This window comes from Alosa pseudoharengus, unplaced genomic scaffold (assembly GCF_046254945.1).
Source record: "Alosa pseudoharengus isolate Yale_2024_CS ecotype anadromous, Long Island Sound unplaced genomic scaffold, YU_APseudo_1.1 YU_APseudo_1.1_scf_22, whole genome shotgun sequence".
Lineage (NCBI taxonomy): Eukaryota > Metazoa > Chordata > Actinopteri > Clupeiformes > Clupeidae > Alosa > Alosa pseudoharengus.
The window spans coordinates 15,187,375-15,215,096 of NW_027468680.1; the positions used below are offsets into that span (position 1 = coordinate 15,187,375).

The window sequence follows — 27,722 nt, forward strand, 5'->3', positions numbered from 1 at the left end:
TTTGACTTGTATACATTTTATTATGATGAGCAATAACAATCATGCATCAACTTAGGCATTAAACATATTTAGAACAAGAGAACGCTTATTTAATTAGGTTGGACATTTGTCAGTGACATGATTTAAAAAATTGTTTGACCTTTAATTTCAAACGGAACAGAACTGTATTCAAACAAGCAGCCTGTTCCTCTAAAGAGTTGGCTTTTTAAATGAATTCAGACACTGAACTATAATGAAAAGACAAAACTTAATGCAACAGAAAAAAATCTATCCATAGCGCAGTTTTCAACATGGAAAAGAAAATAACTTAGAACAGGTTATGATCATTTTACCTTTTTTGTTAACATTGCAACTTCAACAAAAATATTACATTTTGTGTAAAATGAATGTAGCGAGTATAGTGCATATTAAAAGTGACTCTTTATATATTAAAGAAACATTTGAATTTAATATTTAGATAATATATATATTGTGATAAGAGAACAAACTTGACAGCACTTCTCACTCAAAATCATCAAGATGTAACTCCATTCCCTCTTGTCACCTTCTAGTAGTCCAGATTATTTGGGTCAAACAATGGACAGAAGAGCCTTATGTATTTAAATCATTACAAAAGCATATTGAAAACATCTCATGACCTAGCAAGTATTTAAACGATATGCATAGCATAAAAACGGCACCCAACTTTCACTGGTTGATTGTAGCATGGTCAGGTAACAATGATGGGCAGCTCTCTGACAAGTCCACACTCCTTACGCTGCATCTACAGATACAAAAGAAAGTGGTCAGTGCAAAGCAGATAATACCCTCATGATATTATCATGATCAAACACAACAGGCGTGGAAAAGCTACATACTGTATTGAGTGACACTGTACACTGACACTGTACATTTTCAACAAACACTTTGTTTAATTAATCATTTTATATCATTATATCACTAAATCATTTAATACTTTTACTAGTAATTCATTGTAAGTTCATGTTACTAATTAATTGTCTCTTACTTCTGGTGTCCTCTGACTGTGCACTCTGGCCAGCAGTTTGCACGTCTGAAGTAACAGCTTCTTCAGTGGACGGATTGGGCAACCCATTTCTGGAACTCTGACTCTTGCCTCTGGGCTTGCTAGCAACAGGTGGGGGGACCTTTTTTTGCCCATCGCCCTGATTAGACTGGCTGGACACAGCGGTCAGCTCTGTTTGCAGAGTCTTTCTCAGGCTGGACTGGACCTCAGGAGATGTTGGTGTATCAATGACCACCTTCTTGGGGCTCTTGGAGAAAATGAAGCTGGCTGTGCTGGTGGGAGACTTGAGAGGACTGCCCCCTGCTGTGGCAGGAGGGGAATGCACACTGAGGCGCTTGGCAGGGCCATCGTTAGCCGACCTAGCGGCTGCCCTCTGGCGAATGGCCTCCTGGAGTCTCATGGAAGGGTTCATAGACATGGGGGAAGACTTGCTGGTTGGGGACGTTGATGAAGGGGGTGTGTGTGTTTGAGGTTTTGGTGCAGTGCTGGCTGCCTGAGATGTTGAAATGGTAATTGTTGGTAGGGACTTGTTGGTAGAGGCAGTTGTCGTTGTCGTTGTTGCTGTTGCTGTTGCTGTTGCTGTTGACTGTGACACTGCAACAGTGGATACTGATTTTGATTCAGATTTTGACACAGTTGGGTCAGGTCCAGGATTTGATTCTGTTGTTGCTGATAAAACTTCGGACTTTGGAACTGCTGGCTCTGGTTCTGATTTTGAAGTCACTGGAGGCGCTTCAGCTTTTGATTCTGCAGCATCTGATGCAGGTGCATCAGTTAAGACAGCTGGTTCAACGTCCGTTTTTGACATGGTGTCCTCTGCTTGAGCCACTGACAAACTGGATTCTGGATCAGGTTTTGTAGTATCAGGTTCCGATATTGGAGGTGGTACATCCGGTAGTGATTGAGATATTTCAGAAGTTTGTTCTGGCTCTGGTTCTGATTTTGGAATAACAGAATCTGTTTCAGGCGGTGAGAGTGTTTGTTCCGTTTGTGCCACTGGAGCTTCTGCCTCTGGTTTAAACTCCGGTGTAGCTTCTTGTACTTTAGAATTTGGAACCACTAATTCTGGAGCCACATCTGAAGTCTCATGTTCTGGTTCTGGAGTTTTTGAAACTTCTGTAGTTTGTTCTGGTTCAGAAATTACAACTGTTGAAACCAGCTCAGGCTTTGATTCAGATTGTTTTTCTTCAGATTTTAAAACGGAAGGTTCAGTTTTACTCTTTATAGCAGGTTGCGAGTCAGAAATGGATATAGATTGTTCTAACTGAGTATTTGATTGCTCTGGTTTAGAATCTGGAATCGGTGGCTCAGGTTGAGATGGTAGTTCACTGGTCTCTGCTTGGGGTGTCGAGGCAATGGGTTCTGGCAGTGATTTCAAATCAGTAGCTTCTGGTTGTGATACAGAAATTGATGAATCGAGTTGAGATGTTACAGAAGGTTGTTCTGATTGAGAGTTCAAAACTGTGCTTTCTGAATTAGCACTATTGGGAGTTGCTTCAGTTTTAGACATTTGTTCAGTCGTATCTGGTAGGGACTTTGGTTCATCTGCAATGAGGGCGGCAACATCGGGCGGTGGTTCTGCCAAAAGCAGCGATCTTCTGATTGGTTTTGGTGGTGGAACTTGACTCACTGCAGGTTTTTGGTCTGTCTGTTCTACAGTCGACTTGGTGGCATTTTGCTCTGGTTTGGGGGTGGATTTTATGGACCGGAGTCTGACCTTCTGCAAGATGGATGGGGTAACCACAGGAGAGGAGGAGTCATCAGAAGTTGCAGGAGGGTCCTTTTTCTGTGGAGGCGGAACTTTTCTCAGAGAAGCCTGTGTCTTAAAGTTTACTGGCAGCGGGGGAGCCTTGGGGACGTTGGGCTGGGCAGGAGCCTGAGAGGCAGGAGACCCATCTTTCTTGGGTGTAGGTGCCACCACGGGTGGAGGAGGTGGGGGATGTTGAGGTGGGGGTGGAGGAGGCTGCTGTGGAGGAGGGGGGATCCCTGCTGGTATCCCCTGGCACGTTTTTGCAGACGCATTAGGCAACACGGGTGAGAAGAGAGGTGGGGGAGGCGGCAGGTCTACCTCAACCAGCGTGGTCAAAGAGCAGTCTAAGGCGATCTCCAGTGGAGGAGGAGGGGGAGGAAGCGGGGGAGAAAGTGGACCTGTTGGGGCATCTACCTGCTTCGCCTGTGCCCTATTCATCAATGGACTTTGCTGGACTTTCTGTAGCTTCTGCATTAGATTTAGATTATGTGGTAATGGACTAGGCTTTTTGTTCATGGATGGAGAGTCCTGCTCTGCCATAACTGTGGTAGTGTGTTTCTGTTGTGTGACTGATAAACTAGAGGGGGTTTCAGCTGAGGGAACCTCACCTTCCCCATGCTGTGTCTGCAGTCTATTGGGGGGAGTGGCAAACTTGATGTTTGCTGGTCCAGGGCCACACAGAAGGACAAATGTGCGTTGATTGTGAGCCCATGTTTCAGGAGGGGGAGGTGGGGGTGCAGTCACTTTCGGTGGCTGTGGAATTTCGAACAGGGACTTCAGGGCCAGGACAGCAGGCTTGGTGTGGTTGGAGGACACAGCCGCCAGCTCACTCTTAGCTGCATAGGGAAGACTGGCCCCTGTGGTGTGGGGCGTTCCATTATGGCTTGAATAGCCACTGGAGGGAGACAAATTTCTCTTGAGTCCATTCTTAATTGTAAGTGGATGCAGAGGTGAGGAGTGAACTACATTTGCACCCTCTCTGGTCGCCTGCTGTTGAGTCTGAGGAGGGCTCGGCGCCCCAGAGCTGAAAGATTCCTCCTGCGCGGACTCGTCAGCAGAATATCCTGCACTTCCTCCAGAAGCTTTCTCCCTCCCACCTTTTGGCTTCACTCCAGAAATATCTACCTCAGCCAAGTCCCTGGACCGACGCTTCATCTTGTCTTTGTGCAGAGAGTAGGATCGACTAGGCGGTGGTGGCTTCTTAGCCCTCTTCATCACAGACAAACTCCGCATGAACTGACCAGTGGTCTGGTCTCTCGCCTCCATCACCTTCACCTGGCCGTTGGGCCTCGGGTTCACCTTGACCTGCCTCGCCTCCACCACGCTGTCTTGCCCGCTGCTGGAGGCGCGCGCCGTGCTGCTGCTGGAGATGGTGGAGGAGTCGGACACGAGCGTCTCCGAGGAGTCGGAGCGGCTCCAGCCGGAGCTCACGGAGCTGAGCGTGGGGCGTCGGGAGGAGGCGCGAGAGGAGGAGGCGCGTGAGGAGGAGCGAGAGGGAGCCGGGCTGGCAGACGCCAGGCTGCATTTGCTGACGGTCCGCACGCTGTTGCGACTCCTGTTGCGGTTGATCTCCACCACGTCCACCGAAGGAGGCAGCACTGCGTTGGGGATGATCTTGGACAGGTACGTGCCCTGGGGGGAGATGTACATCACAGGGCTGGGCGGGTGTTGAGGGACTCCCCCTGTCTCGGCTGTTGTCATCCAGGGCACCGCCACAGACTTGGGCCTCTCGGCTAAGTAGCTCTGGGGCAACACGCTCTGGATGAGTGCCAGGTCATCTTTAGGCCTTGCCTCTGGCTGGCAGGGTGCCTTCTGCTGCGCTGACACAGTCCCATCAACAGCTGATGCTGCGCTTGGTATGACGGCCGCTATGCCTGTGATGTCGTTGCTGGGTACGGGCTCTTGTGATCTCTGGTACGCTGTCCATGCTGCTCGATCCAGCCCTGTGGAGTACAAATATATACAGACCACTGAGTAAGCATAACAAAGCATATCAAATTCTCTCACATCTATACTGTAAGTTGAAGTGTTCAGACCGTTTGGAGATTAAATAGCATTAATGTAATTTATTTGACATTAATATATTAATTAATAAATTAATGTAACTGTCACTGCACCATCAAAAGTGCAAGGAGAAGTTTTGATAATGACCATTGACTGATATTATTGGTGTGTGATGTGTGTGTGTGTGTGTGTGTGTGTGTGTATTGGTGTGTGATGTATATAATATAATATAATATAATATACTCTACCTAGTTCTTTCTGGACATGCCGTGGTATTCCCACCACTGTGCTCCTCCTATGTTTCCTCCGCCCTCTTGTCCTCTCCTTTTTCCCTTGGTTAAGGGGTGTGAATGTGGACCCTTTGAAAGCCCATCAATAACATCAATAACATTTCATCAGATAGCGCAACTGTGTACCATTCTTCAACTTGATTTCACAACACACAAAGTTTTTAAATGACATGTAAATGATTTTCATACTGAACTTCTGAACACCTTTGAAATACTGTAGTTATAATACATAAATCTTTGACACGATTTCTGTGTGCAAAGATGTTAAAGGGCTTTTGAGCGAACCAAGTCTCTGCTGATGTAGCTGTTACCTTGGCGAGAGAGTGCTGACCGTGTGGATCGTGAGGAGATAGACTGTGTAGAAACTGTCGACATGCAGTCAGTCGCTGTGCTCTCTGATCCGATTGATCTCCTCCTTTCACTGCAGCTGCCCATCTCATTCTGAGAGGTTACACCACTCTGCCAAGGGCAACAAATCCCCACAATATAAGATTAAAGATTCAAGAGAGATGTATTTGTCACATTCACAGTTATAGTAGTATAAAACTAGCAGTGAAATGTAAACCTGGTCAACACTGTGGCAAAATATTAAGAATATACATCAAAATAGACACGAAAGATAAAACTGACAGATATAAATGGGGCATGTTTAGTTCACAAACATATACTCCAAAGTATACTGTGATATGAAGTACAATGAAAAGAGTTGTGATGTTCATACTTACAATTACACTTTGATTATCTTGATAGTCAGTTTCTATGTTGTTATCTGTCACAAAAGGGAGACACATTTAGAATCTACACCAGAAATGCATGAAGCTACTGGCAAATCAGTTGGAAAGTTTAACTGAATTAACTGCCTTTTTTATTATCTTACTATCTACCTATTGGTCTGATATCAATTTACCAAAATAAAACATTTACTTTTTCAATGAACTCATAGCTCAATGCCATATTCATTCAAAGCTCTCAATATTATAGACATGCTGAAGGTTGACAAGACCAGGAATATAGGAAAAACACAATTAGTCTTTAACAGCTCAAACAGCCTCCAAGACGAATTTAAACTGCCCCTCACAAGTCAAGGCTCAGACCGACACGTCTTGTCAGTTTCCATTCCAGTTTTCAACACAACACATACTTCTTTGTTTAGAGACTTATACGAGTCACCCAGGATGGGCACGTCTACAACATGACTACAGGCGACTCAGCAGTTACCTTCCAGTTGTTTCAGCTTAAGCCCCTGTTGAGCCTCGGAGTGGACGTCCTCCACATACTTGTGACGGCTGCCCTCCAGAAACACATTTTCCTGGAAGATTTGGGGGACCAAGACACGGACATCCTCTTCTTTAGAAGCTGTGTGAGAGAAAGGGGTATACTTTAATAGAGCATTATTGGTCTTTCATAACAGGGTAAAGACAGCTTATGGACCAGCTCATTGTCCAACAGACAGATGTTTTAGTGCTGCAGAAAATCATAGGATTTAGCAAAGTTTGTGAGTAGCAGGGTACATAAACTATGTTTGACTGTATTTGAATGCAGTGGTGTAGTCTATGTGATTCGCAGGACTACGCAGTATACCCACTTAAAAGCATCACTATCTCACTATACCCACTTAAAATAGGCAAGGATACATATTAACATTTGGGGTTGATCAGTATATCCACTACAGCTAACTACTACATCAAAATATATCCACTAAGCTAACTAGACTAGGCCTACACCACTGTTTGAATGTTTAGGCTACTCAATTAATTGCGAAGGGTAGACATAATGGCTCTAACAAAAGGAAAATCTATTAGGTAAGCCATTAAACTCTTTATTTCAAGTGTACAAATGGGCATCTCTCTACAGAAGTGAATACCAAACTACTGTGAGTATACGTCTACAATGTCCACAAATGAAATGTTTTTGTTTTTTGTCAATCATTTGAACATTATCCCATTTGAACATATTATCCCATTTTTCCATGATTCTGTGCACGTACATAGTAACCAAATGGTGTTATTGATATTTGGAGTGTTATACTGAAATCAGTTAGTCCACTATTTAATTACTTGTACAACCCTAACTGTGACGCTCACTGACTCCAGTTAAAATGTGCAACTGCAGTCTAATCTGTCATTAGTTGCAATTTACATATAGAATTCTAAGACCCTAAGACCACTGCATAAGTGACACTATGCTGTTGGAGTCATGCGTTCACTTCTTATGTAATGGATTCACCCGATTGAGTAGGGTTAGTAAGTTAAATAAGACTAGACCTCCTTGTGTGCATTTAAAGCTACAAAGCATTGTCCTTAATCTGGTTTGGAACCACAGATACCAGCATAGAAGGTATTAACCTACAAACCACTAACAGGTATGAGATAACTTATTCAACATTTTGCTAAAAATATGGCATGAGTTCGAGCAAGCCAGGAATAGACCTATTTAACATTTCTACAGTATTAAGAATAACAAACTCTAACCTCCTCTACAAACCGACAAAAGTATAAATTGGAATACCACAAAAACAAAGTGACAATTTGTAGTGTAAATAAAATTACCAAATCCAAAAATCTTTACTTAATTAGATACTTACTACGGTCGGTCAATCAATCAATCAATCAACCAATCAATCAATAGCATCAACACATCAATAAATCCATCAATCTAACTGTACAATAAATACAATTATAATTTGTCGATGTCTAACCTGTCCTTTTCAACCAAGGGTATTTGTGTAAACTCACATCTTCTAGAAGCAGGAGACAGGCTGAAGTCTTTGTTCCTTGCACTTTTCTTCCCAAAGATTGACCGCAAACATAACACGTCTTTACGCAGAAGAACAACCATGTTTGAACTATAATGCCATCCCTGTCCAAACAACAAAACACTCTTCCGAACTGGACTTAAAAATGCCTCTGAAAGGAGAGGGCAAAGCACAAAATAGATCTTGACTCCAGAAGAAAGGGTGAAAGTGTCTTCATTCAGTACAATCCAGTGAAACACACCTTCACAAAGCCGTTTCACTAATAAAAGTGATTACAGATCTGGCAACAAATCATTAAAACCCTTAAACACATCTGTGGTCTTGAGAGATGAGATGACGTCTACTGCTGCAGATGTTTCTGTTTTTGTTGCTTTGGCGGCTGATGTTGTTGTTTTTGTTGTTGACAATGCTGTATCCATGCAGACAGGAGCAACCAACCAACCAGCCTTCACATTATGTGGCCATGGCCACTAATCCACTTCCGCCAGATTCCACTCATCTCTCCCTCACACACACACACACACAGCGACTAATACCCTACTAACACAGTCACATAATTACCCCCCCCTCCCCGCCTCTAATACATGAACCCCCCTCCCTCCCTCCTTTATTTGCCCCTCACTGGCACACAAAGCCCATCTTGATAATGACGCACCCCACCACTCCCCCGGGAATCCCTCATGCCATCATCACCGACATTCTCTACAGCTTAATCCACAAAAAGCAGGCGCGCGCGCACACACACACACACTCTTCATCTCATTTTAATTTTTATTTGGTCTTCATCCTCTCCCCTCACATATTTAAAGGTGACCTCTGACTTGTAAATCACCCTCAGATTAGACACCATTGGTATGCTGCTGAGATTACTCCTGCTGGGAGGCCACACACTTTAAATGTTGTTTTGCCTCTGGAATGGGTTAGTCATATTTACAGATTGTGGTCTAAATGGTTGGGAATAACAACAAATGTAGCAAGAGTAACTGACTAACTGATCTCTCTTCACCATTCCAAACAGCACTTATATTGTATACAGTTTCTGATAACCTGTCCTGCCACAAGGTGGCATATATGAGCTCATCTGAACCATCACTCGAGCTGTCAGCTGCGTTGCTCAACCATGTTGCCTAACCACATTACTGTGAACAATCCTACATTGTGAGACTCAACGTGGGAAAATAAATATGTTTACCAAAACCTTTTCCCTGTGTTTGGTCAAGCTGTAACAAATAGTTGTGTGTCGTTCCCTCATTCAGAATCAACTTCCTGCAGTCTCTGTGTTTGACATATCTACCCTTTCATGAACCTGATATTTCCTCTCACCGCTTCCAGTGTTTTCGTTGCCATTCCTGCTATGGCTGAAACCATGAATAATATCCAATATGGCAGCACATTTCCTCATGTTGACGTGATTCTCTCATCATTTTAGGAAATCCGATAAAAAAGAAACTAAAAGAGCCCCAAGAAAACTGTACAACTAATTTACAGCAAAAGCCACCCCCTTCAGGTACAGTACAATGGATTGTTCTAGGTGAGGACAGATTTAGATTGGCACAAGAAACAATTACTAACTCTAACTCACGTTTAGTCTATGGTTTAGTTAAAACCAATAGCAAAAGACTTGACGCAGAAACGTTCTCACACTAGTCACTGCATACTTGACACTTGAATTTTGAGATCTTTTCCACACTGACTCCAGAACTGCTCTGCTACACTGAGAGCTTTTATGAATGCTGCTTCTTATCTTTGATGCAAGTATTTGCGTACCGTATGTGAATGGAGCGGTGATTTTTGCATGGGACATTCGCATACCATTTCATTGGCTTTGGAGTGGCATGTGGCTATGGCTTTGAAGAGTTGCATAACCCCGGATAAGGCTACGGTAGGGTGGACTTTTTGGCAAGATGATCGAACATGGCTTCCAACAGAGTTCACAGACCAGATGCCCTTCAAAGACAAACACACCCAGAATCCAATCATTTCAAAGCCGCCCAGGAGTATGCATAAGTATGCACCGGTTAGTGGATTACAAGGATAAAATAATGACCTGTATTGTTTGGCCCCATCACCATCCAAAACTCCAACGATCCAACTCCAAAACACAGTCCGGTCATCTCCTGCCTTGTCTTTGATCTCTTAACTAATTACTTCACCAATTACTCTCAACTCTGTCTTCCCTCACTCACAAATATTCAGACCTTCTGAAAATGCAAAGGGCATTGCTCCATCTTGAAAGTCATCCATCAGTTGAGCTATTTGCACAGTCTCACCAGGTTCCATGTCTCATACTCCAAACATTTGCTTTAGGCAGGCGTGTCAATTTAATTCAATGCAATCATGCAAGCCAGTGTTTGGTAACGAAGCCTTGAAGCAACTCAAAGAGAGCACCCACATTTAGGATCAGCCTTTTTCCCTCACAGTGTCATTAAGTCAAATTCATTCAAATGAACTTACCACCATGACCATGGTTAAAAACACAAACTCATAATAATGTCCCCCCTCAAGTACTAGAATACTCATCTACGATCATCTGTACTACAACATTCACTATAATGACTATAGTGCACATCATACAGTCCTGTGAAAAGTCCCAAAGCAGGGCAATACCAGTCCAGAACCAGAAGGAGGCATCATGAGTACATGCAGTCAGCCAGTAATTCTATTGCATTACTATTAGATCAGCAAGCTCCCAATCTCCCAAACACTCAGCATCAGTAGTGGACTAAAGAAGGTAAACATATACCAATAAATTTCATCACTCCGTCTGAGAAACCAGATGCAAAGTTCTCAAAGTACTGTTTTGTTTTGTGGTATGTATGGACCAAACTGAACAATGTTAAAAATCAGACAAATGGAAAAGATAACGACACCACTGATTCACAGAAAAGGATATGACGTCGGTGATATGGTACAATATGTACAACTAGACCCACTTTAACCTTCAGCCGACATGATTACTCAGGTACCTTTCATGGCAAAAACAGACACACACACATCAGGAAGTTTTTGTCCTGACTTGCCCTTGTTTCCCTTTGTTGGGCACACGACAGAGACACAACAAAAGCTAAGCACTAACACACACACACACACACACACACACACACACACACACACACACACACACACACACACACTTTTGAGATGCATGCTACTGGTGCCATCGAGTGGATTTAAGGGCATTGCTGAAAATAGGTCAACCAACCAGACTAGCGGAGAGGGTTGCTCAAGAGATCAAATCAGACAGGTTCTCCTCTGGTGATTTCCTCAGTAGAATAACAATAGTACAACAACACACAAAATTACGTCAGTTCAGTCCTACAAGATGTTGTCTAAATGTATTACATACAACGTTTCTGTTGTGGTGTAGACACACAACAACATCATCACAGACAGGGAAAGCTATACAGCTACACCATGCGGGGAAAACAAGCCTCTAATTTTCATCCTCATGATTTGACGTTAGGGGTGACCGTAAAAAACATGTAGTGCAAGTCATTTACAGCAGCTAAAAATTCACTGTGACCAGCTTGAGCTCACACAAAGAATGTAGACTTAGGAAACTGCTAAATGATTCTCTGAGAAAGAGGCCGTTAGCTCATCTTGCTTGGCAGTTTGTTTCTCTTTGGGGGGAGGGGGGGGGGGGGTTCTGAGTAGTCTCAGAAGGGGTTGTGTCAATCAGAGGGTTGAGAGAAGCTTGATGTCTTGTAACCTTTTAGAGGAAAGTCTGCTAGGCAGCAAGGAGGAGAATGTAAACTATTCCAACTTGCTCGAACACGCTGGGCAGGAATACTAGCTTGCAAGGTCTGATGGGAGACGTTCAGCCACACACACACACACACACACACACACACACACACACACACACACACACACACACAAAGAACACAATGAGAAGATCAATGTAACGTTTAAAGATATAACCTTTTAAAGGTTTAATCGTCATAACCTGAGGATCCATACTGAGTCAAATAATAATAATAATAATAATAATAATAATAAGACTTGGCTCACGTAAAGACCATCTGTAGAATTATTTTATCCATTTTATTATTGTTTTCAATGTCACCATTCTTCAGGAGTAAGTCATGAGCGGACCCAGAGCACATATGACTCATTAACACAAATACAAATACAAACACAAATACAAATACAAATACCAAATAACTATGGCAGCAGTGGCACATGCTCTCGGTTTCGTTCCTTAACTTTCACTACAACACATGCCCAGTCTCGTCAACACCAGCGTCTTGCAATTGAGCACCACGCAGGGATTAGTTACATCTTACTTCCAGTGTCGGACCTTCAAAAGCCAGAGACTATCTCCAGATAAACAACAACACCCTCAACACACACACAGACAGAGTCATGAGGTCATCCATCTTTGACCAACAAAGCTGACCTGAGAGTGGACCCTGCTATCCCTGCGCTGTTTGCTTGTAAGCCCTTTAGACCTTGATGTTTGTGATGGCAGGGGTCAGTGGTGTGTGTGTGGGGGGGGGCAGGGGCAGTGTTCACAGGAGAGATTAGAATGGAGGCCGTCTGTCCGAGCAGGCGACGTGAATCAGCAGACTGGACTGCCAGCTCAGCGGAAGTGGAGTGCAGTGGCTCAACATGTTCCTGAGTAAACTTCAGGGGGGGGGGGGGTGAATAGGGCGATGCTTTAACGATGACTCACTTAGCTACCAAGCAAAATGCACAGATCAGCCAGAGAAAGAAGAAAAAACAAATGTAGAGACAAAGATAACCATAAGGGGGTGCTACACTGTTTTGGCAGGAGGTTTCTTTTGCTTTTCAGCCTCCCTTTTTTTCCAATGGATTACAGCCAGTGACATACACCCTAAAAGCCTATGGCTATCCTGTACATGTGCATCCATCTGAACTCTGAAGTGAGGCACAACTGTCTCAGTGATTCCACAATGAACCTCATGCCAAACACATCAACAGGCAGACACCGTCACTAGAGCCATGAAACTGCAAAGACGTGAGGTGATATCCACACCATTGGCGTGTTCTGGCAATGAGGCCAGAAGCCACAACAATCCAAGAGACAACCTACACCCTCCAGAGAACGATCGATTCTAAGCATGCGTGATGTGCTATTGTATCATTCGTATGACTTTCCAGTAAACGAATATGCCATTTTTTCAGACATAATTATGGCTATAAATGCCCCCTGGGAATACCCATCCCAAGTTTACCACAATTAACAAAAAAAAATGAATTGGATGTAACTCAATATGAACATTACAGACTCAAAGATCATCTCACAGAAGGGCGGGCACCTCACTGGTGCTCGACTATCTGTAATGAGATGCGTCACATGGAATATCAAACAGTCGATATAAAATATCCTTAAGATACCAAGCTATACAAATAATGTTCTTCCCAGACTATGGTGGGGAAGAATGTGGAAGTATGAACATGGGTGATATTAGGCATATGTAGACATTCTATTACAGATAATACTCTTCAAGTCTGGTTCATCTTTTAATAATGTTTCTGGAGTATTAAAAAATATGTAGGTCTGCATCATAGTCTTGTTCATTATAGACTACAGAGTACAGCTTAAGATGACAGCTACATGTTGACAAAATCCTTGTTCCGGACAAGAAGAATCTGTAAATTCCATTTCAAGGAAATGATCTAACAGAATGTGATATAATTTATAGTCATCTCCACACCTTAGCAGATATGGATTCAGCTTGCAATGGCTGTGGATGACACAGTGTATTTTTCCATAATTTCCATGGTAGTAATGACTGCCAAAGACACCGCGTCACTGAGAAATGAAGCCCCTAGGAAATATTTCAAACTGCCTTGAGGAAATAACATTTCATGAAGGCATCCTTGTTTCAGCTCACACAAAAATAACTTTAGTTTTTGAGAGAGGAAGCTGGGAGCCTGTGGAGTCAATGTGGAAGCTTTTTCACAAAAGATTTCACACCATTACAAGACATTCCACAAGCCTGACACACACACACACAGGACAGGGGACCTGCATTGGGCCTTGTAGCAGTTCAGGGTCAGCTGGAAGATGAAAAACAGTCAAGTGTTTGTAACAAATTCCTGCCAAAGTGCTGAAGGTGGCTCCTATTTGGTTTTCTAGAAGCAGACTTCTACATTTCAGCAAATCAATTTTACAAACTACAGACAAATTATTTTAAACTGCATGACCTCGGGTGAATATGTCAGGTGCCTCAAGGTGTGGTAAGTGTGCTTGAAACACATCATCCACGTCTTTCAAAAACTTTTCCCGATTTGAAATTCCCTCAACTCCAACCTGAGCAATGTTTAAGAGTGGCTTTTTTGAGATAGCAAATGTTGGAAACTCAGAAATTAACCATAATGCATGGGTATCATATATAGAAGTCAAATAACAATATTCGGTAACACTTTACTTGACAGTATCGACATAAGAGTGCCATGAAACTGTCATGAACACATGACACTGTCATGACACATGAACCCTAACCCTAATCCTAACCTCTAATCCTAACCCCAGGATATCTGACCCCTTAGCTCTGCATTTCGGTTCTTTAATTTTTGCTTCTAATATGCCATGAGTAGATACTTAAAGGAGAACTCGAGGTCACAGAGTACTGTCGGTATGAAAACAATCGGTGCTACCTAGCTCGAGTGGTGGCAGCTAACAGCTAGTGCAGCCAGGCAGCTACAGTGCTAAACTCTGGGGGCATTTTTTCCCCGTACCGACCGTACTCGGTAACCTTGAGAAACAGAGATCTATGTGAAAAATATGTGAGTTTTCCTTTAAGTCCTATTAGCACCAGAAACCCTCATAGAACCTTATTGCAGACTCATGTTGTAGGTCTACAACAGAAACATGGAACATGGCCTACAGCCACAAGCGCATAAAAATGTGGGTGTAGCCCACTTGGCAAGTGAGGGACTTATCTGATACAACTGATGAATGTTCTCATTTGATCATTACTCTTCATGTCTTGAAAAAATGGGCTGATTCTAAGACGGTTTCCGGTTGTAAATTACATTACATTCAGAAATATTAAAATACAGTTGAGAAACACTTATTCCCTGCAGGAATGTACATACCATGGTACATTTGGGAGAAACACAATATAAACTCCAACTGAACTCATGCATGCACCATATGCCCACCCTCCACAGGCCTGCACGCATCATTGGTTTGTATTCGAGACCCTCATACTCAATAACACACTTTGCTCTGTAGGTGTAAGGGACTGACTCATATCAACAGCTCCTGTCAACACCTATTGGTTTATTCATCACAGTTTCTCACCCTTGAATTAGTAGCATGGATCATTAGGTGCTGCCTGGAAATATTTAAAAACATCAGAGAGCGCTGCCATTTCCTTGCTTTGGTAAATGGGGATCCAAAAACAAGCTGCCACATTGTTACAGAAGTAGAACTGTGGAAAAGGGTCACCTAACAGTCTTCCTTAAGTGTCAACTTCCACTTCTGCTTCAAGTGCTCTCCGGCAAAACTAAATGAAGGAAAAAATAGAGTGGACCTTGTTCTTTGTGTACACAGTGTTTTTTTTACTTTTTATTTATCTTATTTATTTTGCTGATTGTTTTTTAGACTTGACTATCTTTACTTGATTTTCCATTATCATGCTTTTACTTATTATCTGATATTTCATATCTTCATATCTGACTCTGATGGTGTAAAGCACATTGAATTGCCTTTGTGTACGAAATGCGCTATAAATAAAATGGCCTTGCCTTACACATGACCACAGGTTGTTTAAACTCTCTTTTTGCTCTCTCTCTGACACACACACACACACACACACACAGACAGAGAGAGAGAGAGTGAGAGAGCTTTGGAAGACCTTGGCAGAACTACTCTGGAATGTGAAGAATCTGAATGAGACAAGGCAAGGAGGAGAGAGGTAATGGGAGTGACCAGACACAGGTGCCATGCTGACCCAAACTTTCTCTTCCTTCCTCGCCTTCTCTTTTCCCCTGTCATTTTCATTCTTCTTTCTTTTCTTTTTGGAGCTCATTTCAAGGCTCCACCACTTTCTTTTTTCTGCAACTGCTGTAATGTCTCCTGCTTGCCTGTCATCGCCTCAGTCCCATGACGGCTACACAGCTCATTATTGCCTCATTCTTTCCTTCAACAGAACAGATTAACTTAGAGCCAAACTGCATCATGATCCTCATTAGCACTTCTTTCATAAAAACAGTCAGTCAGTACTCTCCCCTTTCCTCAGGAGAAAAGAAGTCAAACTAAAACACAGAGACAGTACCAAGTTGTTATACCACAGTCTATGTGGCTGAATATTTAAACTGTGATTAAGTTAGGATCCACCACAGAATACAAGATGGGCCAGTTAAAAAATGTCTCAAATATCAAATGTAACAACACAGAAGAGTAAACAAAAAAGGAAAAATATGCCAAGCTATAAGTAAAACCATATTGTCTCAACGTGCAATTTATATTGTTATAAAAAATCATGATTAATAGCTATCCCCACTACCACCGAGCACCCTCTCATCGAGTTTGTGCTTGTCAGTGTGCACCAGACTGTGATTGACAGTCAGATCTCACACAGCCCTGCTCTGACTGGACCAGAAGAACCAGGAGCTGTGGATTTTTGCAAAAAAAATAACAGGCTCTAGGTGGAGGTAGAAGTGCAGGTTTTTTTTCTAAAACTGCCTGATTTATCTTGTTCTGTCGGAGCATAGTGTCGGTTTCAGTGAATACAGTATGATCAAAAAAATCTTGCCAACTGCAGCTTTAACTAAGGCATCAAGCCAAACCCAGCAGCCATTTCTTCCCAGGGATGAGATAAGATTATGCCCATCTGGGCCTTGGGGGTTCCTCATAAATAAATAAATAAATAAATAAATAATAAATGATGATAGTCGATGTATTATCTGGGCCTATGGGGTAGTGACACTGGGAAACCACATCTCAGGTCTGCAAACAAAATGGACCATTCACTTGGCCCTGCCTTAGTAGTAATGGTGCCATTAAGGCAATATAAACACAGGGCACGAGGGCACAACACTGACACTGCCTACACACTTATGCCATTACAATAATATGCTTGAATGGCAACAGCTGTGATTGGGTTGATCTGTGTACACAGTACACATCCAGCATCCCCCACCATTGAAGGTTGTAAATCACAACCTGCAATTAGCCAAGGGCAGAGGATTTTCATGTAGGCGTACACAAGGACTTGCTAAAGGGAGGGGTTTCCATGGGTTTTCAGGGAACGCCAGACGGCTACATGCACGCGTACACTCAAAACTTGGCAGACATGCTCATGATAAGGGAGCATGTACAGCTAAGATGATACCCATTTTGCTTTAAGACATCTCTGCTAGCATACTAGCGAACCTCACTCAGCAGGTTTATGGCTGTACCTGAATGGGATAGGTTGGTTTCTTCTCTATGAGGCATGCCTTGTTCATACCAGCCCATACTGGATTTGTAAGCCAGTGGGACAAGGTCTTAAATCTACAAGGATACATTGTTGAAATCAATTTGTTTGAAATGTTTGCAGTCAAAGTTAGAACAAAAGATAGCCACAGTAGGAAGCTACTTTTTTCCCATGAAGTGGTTTTCTGAGAAAACAAAAATGATTGCATTAATTACTTCCATGAAACGGTCAAGCCTCTCAATCTGCCCCTTTCCAAGAGCTGTGAATGTGCCAATCTGAGGTATCAATTCAACAGTTGATAGCTGTGAAATGCCTTCAACAAATAAAAAGTTACAGCACGAGTAAAACTCTCCAGAGGGGTGCCGTCTTGCTAAGTCTGATCATCAACGAAATGGCCAAAATGACACAGAAACATTATATAGATAGACGCTCTTAGGTAAGAGCCCTTGGAACACTTGGTGAAATCCAATAGGGTCCCAGAGCAGAATCTGTCTAGGTCTCAATGGAACTATGTCAGAGAATCCTGTGCTAACCTGAGTAGCATGGTAGAGTTTTTCTGTGCAACACCACTATTGATTTTAGTGGAAGAATGCTGGGGGGGAATCCTGGAACTCAATGGTGCAACAAACTTGTTGACTTAACTTAGCAGCCGAAAGAACCTCGTAAAAAAATGAAAGACAGAATGCCATTCCTGACAGTAATGAACAACCTTGGGTTCTTCTTCTGGAAACTGAGTTGAAAACATATACAAATCTTCAAAAACACTCAAATAAAACACATTACATCATAGCTAATGGGACATGTAGCCTCAGAACACACTGCAGAGCAACACAGTAACAGAAGAACCAGCACCAAGGACTTTCACAGAATATAGAAACCAACTAACATGTGAGAGAGTACAATAAGCAAGCAAGTGGAGATAGAAGGTCATTGGCCTCTTTCTGGTTTACAGGAGCCTAGTTTATTCACTCTGACTCGCTCACTCGCTCTCTCTCCCTCTCTCTCTCTCTCTCCCTACTCCCCCTCACAGACCATCACTGCAGTGACCTTGGCAGAGGAGAAATTCCTTATCAACTCCTCAAGTCTCTAATGAGAGAGAGAGAGAGAGAGAGAGAGAGAGAGAGAGAGAGAGAGAGAGAGAGAAAGAAAGAGGAAGATAGAGATAGACTATTATGGGCTTATACAAACTCCATAATCTTTACAAAAGTACTGGAGTGAGTCTCTACGCTGTGTACGCCTGAGACTCTTTCAAGACTGCAATGAGACAGTAACTAGGATTAAATCCTTGTGAATTCCCCATCCCTTTCAAACACTCGTACACAAACACTTCACTTACACCGACATGGTAGCACATGCTATGGGTGTGTTCTGTGCTGCAACAAGAACAATTAGTGCCCTGTGTGCACTAGCACAGTCTGATAAACAGACAGAAAACACCACAGCCTTTACATAGGCAGCCAAGAGAAAAGAATCTGGGTGTGGGTGTGGGTGTGTGTCTGTGTGTGTGTGTGTGTTTGTGTGTGTGTGTGTGTATGTACTCTACCGCAGGGTAAAATATATCATCCACTCAACGTGCAGTCCTATTTCTTTGAAAGTTACTTGGGAATGTTGTGGCCAAACCAAGGTTAGCTCTACAACTAAAAAGTCTGCTGGTATATTGTTCTTCACAATTATTCTCACGTGTCATAGTGTCATTTATTCCAATGGAATGGGTGTTTCACTTCCTTTAAGTTTCCACAATACATCAAAGGCAGGGAGCACTGTTGCTCTCAGTGCCCCCATGCCAGAAGGTAAATTATGCATCCTGCTACAGTGACTACAGCAGGACGTACAACCTTTTGTGTAGACACAGCTACATACTTAGGCAGCTTAATGGTTCAGCACAGACACTGTGGAATGTACCTGTAATATTGAGTGGGTTAACACACTGCTAATGGTAGACTACCACTAACATACAACATGACAGTGTTCAATGAACTAAGACCTTTTGTCACAATCCACTGCCAAAGCCTCAATAAACCACTCTGCAGTTGTGCAGTGACAGATCTGGCGAGAAATCTCACCTGGCCGTGAGAAACTATAAACCATAAGCTACTGACCACTCTGGGGTTTTGGACAGGACAAGTCTCTCTGTTTACCTGCTTTGGGGCTGGGTTTTGGCACGAGTACGGGCGTGCCAGTGCTCAGCAGGTCCTGGCTGTGCCGCGAGGTGCCCTGGGCGTTCTTGGCCTTCTTGCCTCTCCTCAGCCAGCTGAAGGCCCGCCGGATAGAACCGCCACGCCTCCTCCGCCGCTTGCCCCTGCTGCTGTGCCGCTCCCGCGCCAGGACCTCGACCACGTCACGGGGCACCAGGTTGCCCACCTGGTCGATCTCGTGCTCCCTCTCGCGGCCCGACATCTGGCCTCTTGTTGGGGGGGGGGGGGGAGCGCCCTGCAAAGGAAAGGGGGGGAAAAGAACAAGACAAACTACTTGGTCACTGTGATGTTTGATATCCAGCTGGACTTTTTGTACAGCAAGAGCATACATTACAATCAGTATTTGCACTGATAGGGAATTGAACCCAGGCTTCTGCTGCTGTTGGAGGACAAGCTGTACCAGCAAAGCCAATGGGACCATGAAGAAATGTAAACACGGTGAAACTTTGGTCTCGCCCTCACTGACTCACTTGAAAGAGCATTCCGTGACATTTTTCATCACGGGCCTGAAAAGACCTGCTCATCCACCCTGTGTCTTTATCTTTCTAGAACTCCTGAACCCCACACAAAGATTTACTCTCTTGATCTCTCACACACACACACACACACACACACACACACACACACACACACACAGTCCGTTTGTAACACCGCCCTTGTGCACTCCTCCAGCTGTCCTCTGTCGGCACGGAGGGAGGGAGACAACAGACTGGAAAAGATTAGAGGCAGACCAGAGGTGAGAGAGAGAGAGAGAAAGAAAAAATGCACTCCGGACCAGCACCCCCTTCCCCTCATAGTTTACACCAACACCCTGCAGAATTGGGTAAAAGTAGGCAATTTATCTCCAAAGGCATAATTACCTTGCCATTTCTGTTTTCACAACAAACAGAAAGTGCCCACATTCTGGTTGTTAGCCCATTCATCAGTGCAAGAGTACATATTACCCCACGGAGCATCCTGCTATTTAGTTAATCACAGTGTTTTTGAGCATCACAGGACATGCGTGACAGGGCAGCACACCAATAAGAGTGCGGCTCCTGTGTGGGCACAGCCTCACTGCCTCTTAGCCGATATAGCAAGTGTGTCAGCAGAGTACATATCCCAGCCTGATTCCTGCCTCTCAACCCAACTTCCTCTCTCTCCCTTGTCTAGTTCTGGCTCCACACCTTCATTCCAGAGCCTGTAGTCATGCTGTAGCAGCCTCGCCCACCACTACTGCACGCCCCCAGACATAGCACATTACACAGCACCCACATACAGAAAACTCCTGTCCACTACACATGTCCTGCAAATGTACAAATGTAACTCTACCAAAACACTGTGGTTATGTGGAAAAGGACACCAGAGTTGTCACACAAAACCACATCCCACTCATTGCCCTTTGTTGTGTCATTTGAAAACAAACATGCAGCAAAGAGAGAGAAACAGATTCACTTCCATGTGGGGACAAGCCAACATGCATACATACATACATTCAAACAAACAAACAAACAATCACACACACAGCCAAATGCAGCACAGCCTCCTCATAGAGCCCTTTTGACTGATGCTAGACCATGTCTCTCGTCTTGGGAAGTAACAATGCATCGTGAATCGGCTAAAAATCGTTACAAATGTGTGAAGATTACAACCGGTTGGCATAAAAAATTAATTGTGATGTTAAACAGGACGTGATCTGCTTTTGATTTCAACGAGTTCAGACCTTGTGTTCCTCTCAGATTATATAAATAAAGGAATATTTTTTTAGCCCAATTTGTCTGCAGGTTGTGTACTGTTAAAACATCATATAATGAACTTAAAATTGTAAATCGTAATGAATCGTGAGGTGAGCATACCGTTACATCCCTACTCTCGACTGTTCTCTGCATCACTCACTCTACTGTTTTCCCTCTGGGTCATTCGGTGTCAAATCAGATAAGGTTGTTTTTTTTGCAAATCATGTGTCTGAGGACTCATCAATGGTCCAGTCATATTGAGAAGGTCTTCCATCCTACAAAGTTGGAAAGGCTAATAATATTTTTTAATATATTAATGTTCAAACATAGCTCGCAAGATAAAGAATTTTTAAGAGTGTAAAAATCCAAGCACAGTGAAAACATTGGATCTTTGGGACCAAAACATTAGACAAACTTTAAGCAAAGCCAGCTTGGGAATGTTGCGCAGGGAAAATCTTGGGAAAATTGCGCAGCCACCATTTTTCTGGATTCTGCCTGATTTGACAAAGAATGACCCCTGTCCCCTTGTCTCTCCCCCTTTTATGCTAGTAATGCTAGACATACATCAGAAGACTTGACAAGATTTGGGAAAGATGAGTTTTTTAGCTAATGCCCCCAATTTAAGCTTTACTCAAAAGACTACAATCTTTCAAAAGTCTTTTCCCAAATCTTGTCAAAGTCTTCTGGTGTAAGGATGGCTTTAATCTCTTTGCCGTCTGTCTCTTGATAGGTGGAGATAGGTGGAGCAGTAGACTCAGTAGCTCGCCAAACAGCCCTGGAGGTGTGAGAAAAGGCTTGTTTGGAAAGAGGGTGGAATGATCAGCAAGCTGGTGAAAATTAAACAGTTATGCATGGTCTTTAATGCATGCATGCACTCTCTCACACACACACACACAACCCATGTAATTATCACACTCCTACATAAAACAAACAAGACCAATTCTAGAAGCTTACAGTTTTGTATGACTCAACACAACATGTTTAGTTAACCTGTAGAATAACTCGGCTAAGGCCTCTCAGCTAAACTACTCCAAACCTCAGAATACCATAACGGCCATGAAAGCACAATATACATTACACTGGTTGCAGCAAAATACAGTGCAGCAGTGCACAGTATACTTCTGCAATGAAAAAAGAAATGACGGTCAACAACCAAAACCCAATATCAAGGCAGATAGTAATGAAGAATGTGGGACACGAAGAGAGACAGTAAAAGAGAAAGAATATAAACATTAAATCCAAAATTATATATATCTTATACCAATATTCAATATGGTCCTCAGTTATAACATTTTGCAATATTCTCATACCACAATGAATAATATCGACTAACTGCAGTGTTTCCCACATAATTTAATTCTATTTGTGGTGGTAGGATTGCAGAATTAACTTGAATGCAAAAGTTTTTAACAAATTAGTGTAGCAGGGTTATGATGCTAACCAGATTTAAGCACAATTTAGCTAGTCATCTTCTATGCCTTCCAGGATTGTTAACGTTGTCTTTAAACGTGCATGTAGATTCGTTGAGAGACAGAGACACAAGGAGAGGCTGTGCAAAGGTGCACATAGCTTTACAATGACAGAATTCCATCCAATTGAAATAGTACAACATGGAAAATCATTGTGTGGTGGTCAATGTTGATATTGTGATGGGCCGCCACAAATAAGTCAATGTATGGGAAACACTAAACTGAACGAGATTGGTTTAAGGCTAATTAGTTTAAGGTATTGATAGGTTTCGTGGAATGACTTGCTATTCTTTTAACTTGTGCTGATTAAGGCTTTTTTTTTTATCTTAATTGATGTTTTAAAAGCCTTTACAAGATGTTGGAAGACAGTCTCACGGTTAGCACCAATTATCACCTCCTTTAAGAGACAAAGATTGAGTGAGAGAGAGGCAAAAGTAAACTTTATGGAAAAAGCACATGCTATTTCTGTTTTTGTTTCTATAAACAGACCCAGCCAACAGACACATGTCTATAAGACATGAAGACATAGTCCCAGTCCTAATGAGCTTGTGTAGCTCAGGGCTTATGACTCTGCTCTTAAAGATGACTACAGCTGATGTTGAGAGGCAGGTTTGTCTCTCCCATGTTTGCCTCTGCTGTCTAACAGAGAAACTAAATATTTCACACACCTAGACACATGCACAATGTTCAAACGCACAGACACACACACTCACACAACCTTATTCAAAAGTTTGAGAGAGCCTCAAGAGGAGGCTCTCTCTCTCTCTCTCTGTGTGTGTGTTCCTACCCTTAGGGAGAAATCACATACACTGCGAGAGGGGTGCGGCACAGGAACACTGGCCTTTGTTTGAAGAGTGTGTGAGAGGATTTATCCATAACATTCACCTTCCCCTCAGCACACACACACACACACACACACACACACACACACACACACACACACACACACACACACACACACACACACACACACCTTCAACTTTGCTGAAATTTTAAAGTGGCAGCACACACATATTCATCGTGATGATCCAAGCTGGCAAAACTTTTTTTTTTTTTAAATCCGATGGCTCACAGGCTTCTGTCCTCACTGGCTAAGCAGAGCGGAGACAAGTTTCAGCATGACTGCCTAAATGCTCCCAGGGTCCTCTTGAGAGCGGATCTGAGATTTACAGAGGATGTGGGTTGTACTGAAGCAAAGCATGTGTTCAGGGTATAAGGATGACAATGTGTGTGTGTGTGTGTGTGTGTGTGTGTGTGTGTGTGTGGGCTTTGTACATAAAATGTGTTTCCATTGATTTCCATTTCATTGTAGATGTAGTCGTCATTGTACAATGAATGTTGAACTTGCTTTTTCTACATGCCATTGTCACACAGACAGACACATCGACTAAACAAATGCCACAGAAATCCACCTTCCTCACAATCCCCATGAAAATGAAAAACATTAAAGATTCAGATCAAAACAGAGCAGTTAACGACACCACCTCCCGCTGACTCTTTAAAATAGGATTGTGGTGCAGAAGGACAAAACCAAGGCTCAGCTCACACCTGCCATGGGTTTGGGCAGTGTGTGGAGAAGTTGCCATGCCGTAGCCCCATTAATTAAAGTCCAGGTGCACAGATCTGCCTTTTTTGATCTGCTATAATGCACCAAATGGTGTCAAAGGGGAAGCTTTCGACTGTCAGTTCAAGTATGGATCCTCAATTTCTGGGTATTGTTGGGTTGAACTACAATGTAGTCATTTTACCTTAAAATAACAGCTTCATTATACATAACATTAGATTAGATTAGATTAGATTAGATTAGATTCAACTTTATTGTCATTGTGCAGAGTACAAGTACAGAGACAACGAAATGCAGTAAAATTATAAATTATAAAATAATTTTGATGCTACACTGACTCAGGATGTGGAGAACATTGGACACTCTGACATTGCGGATGTGTGCCCAGAATGCCGGATTTTGCAGTATGCAACATTGTTGTCACAAGTAGTAACATGACTCTTTTGGCAGTTTTATACAAATTGAGTACACAGTATCAAGTCCAGTTGGAGTGCTACCAGGAACTTTGTCAAAACTTAGTAAAGGTGGTGCTCTTTGGTGACAGGCTTAGTTCATTTTAGAAAAGTTGTAGAATACCATGGCACTCATCTTCTTTGTAGTTAAAATGCTTTTATTTTAATGGGCACAACATAATTAAAACACAAGTGTTTTAATTATGTTGTGCCCATTAAAATAAAAGCATTTTAACTACAAAGAAGATGAGTGCCTTGGTATTCTACATCTTTTCTAAAATGAGTACACAGTATGTTGAAAATTGACCAAGAGGCGAATTCATACATTGTGTTACTCTGACATGTTCAGATTCAGCTAACTCTGCAACCAGTCTAGCCTGACGAGCCAGACCCACATTTTCTGCCGCTAGGGGCGCGTCTAGATTTCTAGGCTACAACCAGTCTCTCCAGTGAAATAACCAGAAATGTTTATGTAACATTCAATAATCTTGTGGTGTTGCATGTGGTAATAGTGACGACGCAATATTTGCAGCTTGACTTCTTGTCAGCCCTACAGTGAGCTGCCTGAGGCCTGAGAGGAAAGCAGGAGAATGGAAGAATGGATGTGTGAACCTGGCCTCCTCACCTGGGTGTGTCCAACACTCTGGGCACAGGCAAACAAAAGGGGAGAAAAGTAAGCAAGCCAATATCCTAACCAGGAATGGGCTTTTCATATGAAGTGTGTATCAAGACACACACACACGGTCACACACACACACACACACACACACACACACAAACACACACCGACCCAACTGCATCGCCGTTACAAAACTATTAAAGACTGCAAAGTGCAAAGTAATGCTGTAAGTTTAGCTCTGGTTATGTTTAACAATTTTGGTCTCTCAGAACATCCATGTGTGGAAGCACTAAAACACACTTTTGTATCACACAATAGACTGCCTAACTATAACTTGACCAGCAAGTATGGATGTTTATTAAGTATTTACTGTATTAAAAGATGTACTGATGGATTGGATGACCTAATCAAGCTGTTTGTGTTCCCTTCAAAGCCATTTCGCCCATTTCAGGTGCTTCTTGCACAGTAGCACGCTTAGCACTAACAATGGGGATTACGGCAATGGAGGTGAACGTCCTGTGACAGGCACAGACACATCACCGCCCACAGTGTGACTCTACCACTCCCTCCCTCAGCTCTACGGGACTCTTCCTGTTGCCCTGCAGCTTGATCTGTGATGCAAGTTTGCTGATTAAGTTGGAGGGCCTGGCAGTCTATATATTGGCAGTGTGTGTGTGTGTGTGTGTGTGTGTGTGTGTGTGTGTGTTTGTGTGTCATGGGATATGGGAAGAACTGTATAATATCCATGATCAAGTGCATGTGAACTCGACCAGATGTGTGGATGCAAAGAGTGTGAATGTGAACAGGTGTGTGTGAGTCTGTGTGTGTGTGTCTGAAGGAGAAAGAGAGTGGGTGTGTGTGTGAGTGAGTGTGTGTAAGAGAGAGAGAGAGAGAGAGAGAGAGAGGGAATGTGTGCTGGTGGTGCCAGCCCCCGCAAAGATCTGTCAAGCACCTGAGATTATATAACTCACAAGGAATCTCCACGGAAACAAGCCCTTGCATGGCAGAATGATTGGTACGGTATGGTAGACACACCCTTAACAAACAGTAGGCTACTCATGGGTTACAGACAGCCTTGATCAGGATATTCACATTTACTTACTCTTATGCCATCTTATGCTTAAGCCATGTGCCCCCCCCTCAGCAATTCATTAGTCTGTTTAGTCAAATTGATTAGTCACATGTAGCCTGATCTCGCATCCCTCTCATCTCCATGTTTAAGACAAAGAGTTGACACACCCATTCTTCTCCAGTCCCCCATGGTCCAGTGGCACAGTAGCCAAATACAAAGCTTTGGCCCATCTTTCTGGAATGACCAGTATGATAGGTTATGACAGTAACCTTCGCATACTTCGAAGTCATGGACGATACTAGGCTACACCATTTAAATGTGTATAGTGTGAGTCCGTGGGGGGGGGTTGTTGTCCTGACAATCGTTGTTTAAACTGACATTTTCGAACCATGGAGATCAAAGTCCAGTATGGGAATCAGGGAGATATTTGAGTAGCCTGGACACACTCAGAAATCACCGGAGATATCTCGTAGGTTAATGTACAATCAGTGCCCTGGTTGGATAAATAATCCCAGCACACAGTGTTAAGCAGTGGGGAAGACTGCCTATTCTCCCAAAACAATATTTCCCCTAATCAATATCCTATGTCTGGGTCCCACAGAAGGTAGCCTATACCTACCCAAGCCTTCAGGGTAAATTCTGGAAACACAGAGACAGGAAACTCTGCTTGCAGAGTCCAGTCATCACCGAATCCTTGTTCCTGGTCTTGCTTTTTATTAAGTAAGATGCTACTAGCCTTAAATAAAATGTATCGTTTGTCGCTTAAACAAACAATAGTGCCCATCAACACTGAAAGGCTATTATCAAGGAGTTTGGCATAATCATCTTTTCCTGTCTTTTTGCAGCACAGGATGGTGTGACGTAAAGATTGGTAAACCATAGATATATAGGGTTTAAACTCGGACGTTGCGGTGGAATTCTACTTAAAAACATCAGTCACATCAAAACTATTATTCATGATTATTTTCGGTTATTCTAGACATTGCCAATCTTTCGTGCCTAGATATTCCCAAGCCTTTAAATAGCATCTTTACATACCTCAAAAGTTAGTTTCGTTCCGCCTTGTATCTCGGATATATTGTTTGCATTCTAAACTAATTATAATCCATCTGCATGATCTTCGATACGCAGTATCTTTGAAGTTTTCTTAATGTTCCGTCAGATTCCTCAGGTGAACCATTCCGTCAGAAGCTCCATTTACGCGAAAGAAAAGTTTGTTTCTCCTAAATTCCCATGCGGCTGGAGAACATTCACGCGGACACTGATGCGCTAGATTTAATCCACATCCTGATTTTCACATGCTTCCTGCTGAGTGAAGCAATGCTAAACTATTTACCTGGAGCTATATGCACACAGGTGAGGTGCGGTGCGGGGGAGTGTTTCCCTATCCGTATTCTTGTGATGTAGCCTAGTATTGC

At 42.9% G+C, this 27,722-nt stretch overlaps 1 protein-coding gene across 1 annotated transcript; it reads right to left on the minus strand.

Moving 5' to 3' along the window:
* Positions 1–27,674, minus strand: LOC143139883 (uncharacterized). Its single transcript, XM_076300700.1, has 8 exons — positions 27,343–27,674; positions 19,357–19,648; positions 6,287–6,424; positions 5,794–5,837; positions 5,380–5,527; positions 5,027–5,137; positions 1,007–4,717; positions 1–763 (listed from the first exon to the last, which is right to left on the minus strand). The coding sequence occupies exons 2-8, from the start codon at positions 19,613–19,615 to the stop codon at positions 753–755; spliced, it is 4,422 nt and encodes a 1,473-aa protein (XP_076156815.1). The 5' UTR covers positions 19,616–19,648; positions 27,343–27,674; the 3' UTR covers positions 1–752.
* Between the last annotated feature and the right edge of the window lie 48 nt (positions 27,675–27,722).